Here is a 9,584-nt window from a genome sequence, read left to right as displayed (position 1 = left end):
CAAACTAAATGCCTTCTCCGTGTATCTACCATTTGCTTTGACAACTGCTTCTGCATGACCGAGTTACGCTTGGAGCAATATCTAGGTTCGATGCAGGCCACCATCTTGGGTGTAGGTGTCGTCAAAGGCAGTGGGGTTGTGGCCTTTTCGACATGGCATTCGGGTTGCTTGCTTCCCGGTATCACGGGAACTTGTGGAGGACAGTGACGGTGAAATCAAGTAGATTGCTACGCCTTCATCAGGGGAAATCTTGCTGCTTGACTCAAACGATGATGTCTGAATCATCCTTTCCTTCCTTGGTTATGCTTTATTGATTGGCAGGGCAGAATGGGGTTCTACTGCAATCAGTTTTGCCTGCCTTCAGAAGAAGACCACCTGAAGCAATAACACAATCTTTGTTAGAAAAGTCTGTGGTTATACCGAGTCCTCTCTACTGCTGTTCATATTGGCAATATGTGTTGCACTCCACTTTCCCCTAGATGATATGAACCTTCACAGTGCTCCTAGATGATAAGAATTTACACAGTTCTTCGCTCACACATGGTGGTGATGCGACATAACAGTATGGATGCATGTTTCGTTGGTTTGAGAAGACATTTTTCAAGAGATTAAGTAAAGGGAAAAAGATTGTTTGCCTACATGCTAGAGAAACTTACGAGGGCTGGAATGGCAATGCTGAATGAACAAGGCACACATCCATAGCTGAAGAAAAATAAATGAAACTCAGTTGAAAAATTAAAACTGCAGTACAACAAACTGTAAACATACTCAGTTTTTTTAATGAGTAACAATGGCATGAATCCTGTTCAAAGATGTCTGGCCAAGAGCACAATGTAAAAACAAACTGTAAACTCTCTCTTTATCTGAAACAGAACTGAACTGATACTTGAACTGAACTAATAGCACCTAGCAAATTTCACCAGCCAGCTCACCCCAACTATCAAAGTCTACCACTTAAGCACCTAGCTAAAACCAAAGTATGTTAGCATATGGTTTTTGCTCAGAAGCAATATAAAATGCACTGAAGCATGATCGGAAGCAGACGGCGCTAGACGACTGAGCGTCTTTTCTGGCTGCCTCCTGACTGTGCCAAATGGACCTTGGAGCAAGGCTGGGAAGGTTTCATCACAGTGGCGGTATTCTTCTTGGGGGCAGCATGGGGACTGAAGCCAGGCGGACCAGCCCAACCTGCTGAAGAATGTTGCTGAGAACGGTCGGCAACATGGCTTGACACAGAAGAACAACCCTTCTCAGCAAATGAACTGGCCGATACAGATTCCTCCTGAGATGTTTGAGAAGCAGCATCAGCTCCTTGCCCCTCCGTGTATGCCGATTCAGCACAATAGTACGGCCAGTACGACGATGTTGGTATTCCAACCGCCATCACTGAGGGGTCAGGCAATGTGAACTGGGAGTAGAGACGCATCATGTAGCTGTCCATATCACTCGGATGGACACCGGCTATTCTAACCCCCAAGATGTGCCCCTCCAGCGGGCAACCGTTCATGTGAGTGAGAGCCACAGCAGCGCCATAAGCATCAGCAAATTTGACAAACCCGAACCCCCTGCTCGCACTAGTGTGCCAGTCGATGACCACCTTTGCTTGAGTGATTTGGCCGCATGGCAGAAAGATTTCAATCAGCTTTTCAGTGGTTACATGGAGCGGGAGATGGCAGACATATAGGTTGGTCATGTCAATTTGCCTCTGCTCGTTCCCAGGCGCCGGTAGTGTTAGACAATCCCCGGGATTAGGAAGGCCTGCTACTCTCACAACCAGGGTACGTCCTCCAATTTTGTAACCATCCATATGATCAATTGCAGCAGTAGCACATGAAGGGTAGCTGTACCTAACCATGCCATACCCATGAAACAGCCTAGATTGCACAATTTTTCCAAATGGTCGGAAAAGCTCGACCAACTGATCGCCGGTTACCGTTGGCGGGATGCTGCCAACATACACATTGGCCATATCAATTTCTTTCATGGGCTTGCCAGCTGGCTGTGATAAAGCTTGCTCTGCTGCATTGGTTTGACAAGAGTCTGATCCCCTGACAACTAGCCTCTTTCCACCAATAAGGTACCCATCCATGCGTTCGGCAGCCGTGATCGCTGACGCTACATCTGCATAGAACATTAGGCTATACTCCGGATTGATCACGACTTTGCTGATCCGTCCAAAGGGCACAAAAAGTTCAACCAGCTTATCTGCGTTCATGGTCCGTGGAAGGTTAGTGATGTACAGTCTAGATTTATTGATTTCTGGAGAGGCAATTGGTGAGCCTTGTACAGCTGAGCTGGAGGATGCTGATGATGAAAGGCCTGCAACTCTGACAATTAATGTCTCCCCTTGAACCAGTGCTCCATTCATTAGTGCAATAGCCTCGGCAGCACATTGAGAATCAGCAAATTTGACAAAGCCATATCCTTTACCTGAATGAGCGCCTTCTTGGTCTGCCGCCACTCTCGCATGGGTGATCTTACCAAATGGCAAGAAAAGCTCAATCAGCTTATTTGTATCAATGGATGCAGGAATGTTGCAGACATATAGATTTGCCATGTCGATTTCCTTGATGGTTCTGGTATTGGTGTGTGATCCCACAGCTGAATTTGACAGTGTTGGAGAGATGTCAGACAACCGGACCTCTAACCTTTTACCCTCAACAAGAACTCCATTCAAATGGATGATGGCCTGAGCTGCATCACGAGAATCAGCGTACTTCACATGACCATATCCTTTGCTTAAACCTGTGGTGTGATCTTTGGGTACCTTTATCTCAGTTACTTTCCCAAACGGCCGAAAATGGTTGAGTAGCTTTAGCGTGTCCATGGATAAGGGGAGGTGGCTGACATACAAGTAGCTCGCGTCGATTTCCTTTGAGGGCAGACTGCAAGTTTCTGACACAGATTGCTTGGATGGATTGGATACTGATGTTGGAGGTCCAGCTACTCTAACCTCTAATGTCTTCCCATCAACCAGGCGGCCATTCATGCGTTCAATAGCTGCTGTGGCACTACGAGGTTCAGCATACTTCACAAAGCCATATCCTTGGCTTACACCAGTGAAACGATCATCCGCCACTTTTGATCGGACAATTCGTCCGAAAGGTAGAAATAGCTCGATGAGCTTGTGAGAAGACACAGAAGCTGGGAGGTTACCCACATACAGGTTAGTGTCATCCACTTCTTTCAGCTTGCCACAATCCTTAAGTGAGGGGAGTATGTGTTCTTGCTTCTTACGCAAGTGGCTGTCCTGGTCATCAAACTGAGCTTTCCTTTTCTCTAACTTGGCAGGACCAAAACTTTCAGTACTATATGTGTAACAAGATACATCGGTAGCAAACCTGACAGATAAAGGTTTCTTCAACGGCTTCATTTCCATATCATCAATCACTGGTACTGCCTTGTGCTCATTGCTGCTGCCCTTTCTCAGTGCCCGTTTTAGGACCACTTTCATATTTTGTTCCGTGTTGATAGTCTGCACGGTACTGGACTTCTTCTTCACAAATTCGTACTCATGATCCACTTGATCATCACATGGCTCCACTTCATAGAGCTGCTTCCTGTATGAATCAGTGAGAGGCTCCGGATAATACGAGTCCTGCTCGCCACTGTCTTCTTCCTCATAACAGAGTTCTGAAACAAAAGGTTCCTCGTAACTGGCATCCTCGTCTTCAAGTGGAGCCGCAACATCGCAAGGTTCCTCACCACTAACCTCTTCCTCTTCTGCCAAAGGATCTTCACAAGAATCCACAGCCTGTGTTTCTGACTCACTATCATTGTCGTCATCATCATCATCATCATAGAATTCACGTTCAAATGGCTCTTCTTCTTCACTGCCTTCTTCATATTCAGCAGGGACAGCACTCATGCCATCCTCCTGTGGCTGGTCAGCCAGGTCACTTTTGCGTCCCATTCTTGTGACAGCAACTGTTTCACAGAGGAGAAGATTATTTAGCAAAGAAATACAGGATATGGCATCAGTTCTTAACACAAGTATTAAATGAATAGAAAATGTATAGCACGAGTAACGAATGATCAGCACACATATAGCACCCGGACCTTGTAAAAAAGATGAGAAATGTACTACAGGTAGAGAGCTTGAAATCTCATGTAAGCTGCACGACATGTTGTGTACACTCTTAATCCGAATTTGAGTCACACAATGTGTTGCATACCTTACACTAGTAAGTAATCACTGGACCCATATCAAGTTGCAATATTGATAGTCACAAAAACCAAAAGGAACTTGCATAATCAATCGGAGTGGCCGTGCATGCACGTCGAGAGATGCAGAGCCCAGAAGAGCTGCCATTTCCACTATCCAAAAAATACCTAAACAGTTGGCACTCACGCACGTGTGTATACCACAGCTGCAAATAGATTGCAAAAAATGTGGAGCACCCACTTCTTCCAGTGGTGGCCTTGTTTGATTTGGTACTATTGCAACTATGAAATGGCATCAGTTCTTAACACGGGTAACGAATGAGCAGCAAACCTAAAGCACCAGCGCCTTGTAAAAGAAAAGGAGAAATGTGGTCCCAGTAGAGACTTCGAATTCTAGCCAGTGTAAGTTGCACAAAGTGGTGTCTACACACTTATCCACATCAAACTGCACTGCACAATGTGCTGTCTACACTAATAATAATAAGTAATGGCCCATACCAAGTTGCACAATTCGATTGTCGCAAAACCAAAAGGAACGATCGGTATGACTGCAGAGACGCAAGTAGTTTCCTTGTGGTTTAAAGTGATTTCAGAAGGTGCTATCTGCACCATATATATCTGTACACAATCTGCAGCAGAGCAGAGGGGATATAGTGCAGATCAAGAGCTGCATCCTACTGATTAAAAACCACATCCTAGATAGTAGTACTAATTATGTACCCCAACGCACCAAATCTGTAATTATTTGTAACACTAAGATTCTAAGAACGATCCGAGGCCAGATGGGCTCCACATTCCAGCATTTCCGCAGCAACCATCGTGCCTACTACTAGTATATCTGTACTTTCTTCAGAAGATGGTGGTTTTCGTCCATGCTACAAACCAGCAAGCAAAATTGACCCAGCAAAAATAGCAGTAACCGAAACCCTCCTGTCTGGCCGAGCCTCCCCCACCTAAAATCGGAAGCTTGGGCCGAAACAGGGCAGCGTACGGGACGCGGCCGAAAACCCTCGTCTCTGCCTGCATCGCTAGCCACGAGGATCGGCCGCAGAAACTAGGAAAGATCACACCCAGGCTCTGCCGGGGAAGAACCAGCCATTGGAGGAGGGGAAGGGGGAGAAGTACATGTACCTTCCTCTGCCGCCGGAGACGGGGACGGAGCCTGCCGGCCGAGGGAGCGGCCTGGCGGCGTGGTCGAGGTTTCCGTCGGCAATGCGGCCCCGGAGGCGGAGGGTGAGGGGGGGGGGGGGGGGGGGGGGACGCGGGGTGGATGGATGAGGCGAGCTTGCGGAAGGGGGAGGTGGTGCTGGAGGCGCGGCGGTGGTTGGGTGCGGCGTGCGAAGAATGGCAGAGCAGAGCAGAGGAATGGAAAGAAAGGGGAAGAAGGCTGTTCGTTGCGGCCGAGGGAAAGAATAAGAATGGGGAAATCGCAGGAAAGTCCCTGACTACAAAATTCGGGGGTGCTGTAGGGAAAAGGCACGGAGGATTTTTCTTCATCTATCTTTCGTGCAATCGCTCAACCACGCCAAGAACAAAAACTACAAAATCACTCCTTTCGCGTGCATTTGTGAGTGTGTGAGGGGCAAAAAGTTACTTGTGTGACTCCCAAGTGGCATCACACCTTGTTTTTTTTTTCTTGCGGACGCCATTTGAGGTAAAAAAAACAAGGCGCTATGTATCTATAGCGAGTTTTCATAAGCTTAATGAATCTAACAACGAGACATAAAAGAGCCTAGAAAAGTTTCTCCTACCAATGACCTCCTCAAGACGACGTGAGAGGTGTATGATGAGATTCCAAGCAAACAATAGAACAATACATCGAAAAAAGGTCACACAATCTTTGAGACTTCGGCCAAGGGACTGCGTCGCGCCTGCTGTTTGTTGGCGGGTGATGCTCGAGGTGCTTGTCCTTGGCTATGGTGCGATCCTAACACCGTGAACTACCACGGAGGAAGGGGGATAGGGCGGTGGATGTGATATGTGATGGACTTAGTTAATAGGTTTTTTTTTGAGAAACCAGTTAATAGGTATTCTTAAGTAATTATATAATATGGTGATTTTATTGGGCCTATGGGCTAATTTGTTCTGAGGCTGAGGCTGGTGTAGAAAAGAACCCATCTTAAACCGTTGTGGTTTTTTTTCAAGGCGGTCGTGAGAAACAACCCATCGCGGATTGTTGTGATAGTGTTCACAGTGGGGTGTGAGAAATGGCCATGTTGAAATCTTGTGATATTGTTCATAGGTGTGTGAGAAACGAGCCATCTTAGATGTACTACGTATCAGGGGTGAGAAAAAATGCGGCCCAGGTGTGTTGGTTGGGAATTGCCCATTTGTCTAAAATTATGTCAATCTATCTGGACACTAGATTAGATCTACATGCGATGTATTACATCAATATGTGGTGTTTTCTGCAACAAACTCGTATAATAGGTGTCTTGCGCAATAAACCTGTATAGTAGGTGTTTTACGCAACACTAGCCCCAATAAATGGTGGTTTGTGCAATTCTCATTATTTGGATATATGAGAGTGTCTGGGCGTGTTGGTCGACGGTCTTGTGTCTGCCACATAGGATTGGACCGACCACAGAGCATATTTTTTCTTTCTTTATTATTTCTATTCTTTCTCTCTTCTTCTCAACCAATCACATGCACGTAACCGGATGTATATGAAAAAAAACGAGGGACATGACTACGTGGACAAACGGGTCCGCGTATGTTTGAGGGACCAAAATTGTTCAGACTGACTGTAGATGCCCTAACCGAACATTTCAGAATGTACCATCAGCAGCAAGCAAGGCAGAGACATCTTAACTGAAGTTGGCATCACAAAATAACCATGCAAAGCTGCTACATGCAATTAGCATGTTAAACATTACAACTACGCTGCCAATTAGTTTCATCTACAAATGAAGAGTGTAGCAATTAGCAAGGGTAGAGGGCCTGGAGGGTAGGATGCAAGCACGGCGAGCTCCGCCACGCCCTGGCGTGCAGCCGGAGCGTCTCCCGCGCCCGCTCCCTCGTCCTCTCGTCGCACCACTGCCACTCCTCCTCCGGCGCCGACGCCGCCACCAGGCACAGCTTCCCCACCGCGCCCGTCGCCGCCATCTCCTGCACCACCGCCACCGTCGCCGCGTGCCGGGCGATTGATCGGAGCACCCGCACCGCCTTCGCGCTAGCCGCCATCGACGCCCCGGCCACCCACGCGCCCACGGCTGCCACGCCGGCTCCGTGCGCCACCAGCGCTGCGCGGCCCTCCGCGCACCCGCACAGCCGGTTCAGCGCGCACAGCGCCAGCTCGCACCACGCACGCCGCCGCTCGCCGTTCACGAGCAGCAGCATGTCCACGAGCGCAGCCACCGCGCCGGCCTCCGCTGCCTTCACTCGGTTCCGCCCGTGGGCGGTCGCGCCTGCAAGCACCCGCAGCGCCGCCTTGGTCGCCATCGAGGTCGAGGCGCCCATGCCGTCGTCGCCGCGGAGCAGCCGCACAGCCTCGACGAACGCCTGCTCCGGGAGCGACGCCGCCCTGCTCGGCGACATGCACGCCATCACGTCCGCCAGGAGCACGGCTGCGCGTGCCCGGGACGCCGCATCGGCGTCGGAGCCGGAGTGTCCCTGCAGGGTGGAGACGAGCGCGCCGACCAGCGCCGCGCCATCCCTGTCGACGGCGCGCGCCAGGCAACGCTCCGGGAGCCGGAGCGAGGAGATGACGTCGAGTGCCGCGGCGGAGTTCTCTGGCGCGGACGTCGCAGACGAGACGAAGACGTCGAGCAGCGCGTCCGCCGAGCCGGGTACGGCGGCGACGAGTTCCCTACCGCGCTCGCCCTCCGCCACGACGTCCCTAAGCTCGCGGAGCGCAGCGAGGGCCTCTTGCGACGGTCTCTTGTTCTTCGCGTCGGCGAGACGCGACACCAGCGCGGCGAGGCGGGCGCAGTCGGCAGGGGCCGACTTCATCGTATGGTCGACGGCGTCGTCGGGGCGGTGGAGGGCGCACCAGGAGCGGATGAGGCGGCAGAGCGTGTGGTTGGGCGTGGGCTCGCAGTCCGGCGCGACGGGCAGCTTGGTGAGCGGGCAGGAGGCGGCGAGGCGGAGCCAGCGGTGGATGGCGTGGCGGTCGTAGGTGATGCCGGTGGGGAGCGTGACGGGGTCGCGCATGACGTCCAGCGTGATGGGGCACACGAAGTAGGACGGAACCTCCACCTCCTCCATTAGATTTCGAACACCGAAGCACTCGCTCAAGCAACCAAGAGCCTTCTTCTCCTCCTTCTAGCTGTTGCAATGGTGGTGGTGAGACTGGTGAGCTGAAGAGGAGGAGAATGAGAGAGCAATGGCAGATCGATTGATGCTGGAGATATGGTGGGAAGAAATCCTTGACAAAATGGAGTTTTTTATAGTATACGGGTGAGATCGAGATGGATGTAGATAGGGGAGGAGATCGGATTCAAACTCAAGGACGTGTGCAGGTCTGCATGGTTTGGTTTGGTCAGTCCACTCTATCTCTATCCTTCTTCTTGGAAGGAGACCGACTGATTTCCTGACCATTAAACAATTCTTTTTTAAATAAATCCACGCCGAACAGCGTGTTTTGTATGTTTTCGTCTTGTTTTTTTGACGTCGTGCTGTCCTACTCGGAAGTTGCATATGAGGCGCCCGGAGACGCCAAGCGGAACCGACAGAGAGTTGACAAAGCGAAGAGCCTGGGTGTGATTTCTCTACCATGCACGGGATGCATCCACGGTCCCTAGCTGCTTTGAGATTCGTGCAACATTTTCTGATTTTCGGCATACTTTATTTTAGTTTCAAAAGTATTACATGATGTTTTGTTGTTTTTTGTGTTTCAAAGTGTACCCTATTGTTTCCACGAAACTAATGCACTCGCTTTCATGGATACTTTTTTCAAAAGGGGCTGGCTATTTGTAAGTTCGCGTGAGAAAATTTTGGTGCAAGTCTATTTTCTTTTACCGTTGCATCTTCATCGTACTGCTATGCAGTGGCGGAGCTTCATGGGGCCAACCTGAGCGGTGCCCACCCCCCCCCCCCCCCCCCCAGCTCATTGAAAACCATATGTATATATGTTTGTGTTTGACTAATTTATCCACTAAAACTCAGCCTATAGTGATTAAGTTTGCCCCTCCAACCAATAGCCCCTCCACGATCTTAGCTCAAGTTCCGCCACTGCTGCTATGGTGTGTTTTCTACCTCTACCTTCTCCTCCTGAAATGCAACCACGCTTGTCAATTCGCCTGCCACTGCCACCTGCGGCCGCCACGCCCTCCCCTCATCGCTTTACCATCCCTCTAAACCACCCCGACAATCAGTTTTTTCAGGCGAGCCACCGCACCCCCACCCGCGTCTGTCAATCTACTTCCTCGCCCCTGACTAGGATGTCACAGCTGGCTCACAGCACGCCGCTGCTCACATCA

General features: G+C 50.1%; 2 protein-coding genes across 2 annotated transcripts; both read right to left on the bottom strand.

The window, feature by feature from the left end:
* Nucleotides 1-703: 703 nt before the first annotated feature.
* LOC123191099 (multiple RNA-binding domain-containing protein 1) lies at nt 704-5,442 on the bottom strand. Its single transcript, XM_044603877.1, has 2 exons — nt 5,296-5,442; nt 704-3,927 (listed from the first exon to the last, which is right to left on the bottom strand). Exon 2 carries the CDS (start codon nt 3,911-3,913, stop codon nt 1,049-1,051), a length of 2,865 nt encoding a protein of 954 aa, XP_044459812.1. The 5' UTR covers nt 3,914-3,927; nt 5,296-5,442; the 3' UTR covers nt 704-1,048.
* Nucleotides 5,443-6,982: 1,540 nt separating this feature from the next.
* On the bottom strand, nt 6,983-8,714 carry LOC123186624 (E3 ubiquitin-protein ligase PUB23-like). The gene has a single exon (XM_044598355.1). It carries the CDS (start codon nt 8,368-8,370, stop codon nt 7,087-7,089), a length of 1,284 nt encoding a protein of 427 aa, XP_044454290.1. The 5' UTR covers nt 8,371-8,714; the 3' UTR covers nt 6,983-7,086.
* Between the last annotated feature and the right edge of the window lie 870 nt (nt 8,715-9,584).

The sequence above is a fragment of the Triticum aestivum genome, chromosome 2A (genome assembly GCF_018294505.1).
Source record: "Triticum aestivum cultivar Chinese Spring chromosome 2A, IWGSC CS RefSeq v2.1, whole genome shotgun sequence".
Classification (NCBI taxonomy): domain Eukaryota; kingdom Viridiplantae; phylum Streptophyta; class Magnoliopsida; order Poales; family Poaceae; genus Triticum; species Triticum aestivum.
This window is presented reverse-complemented; position numbering and strand designations above follow the sequence as displayed.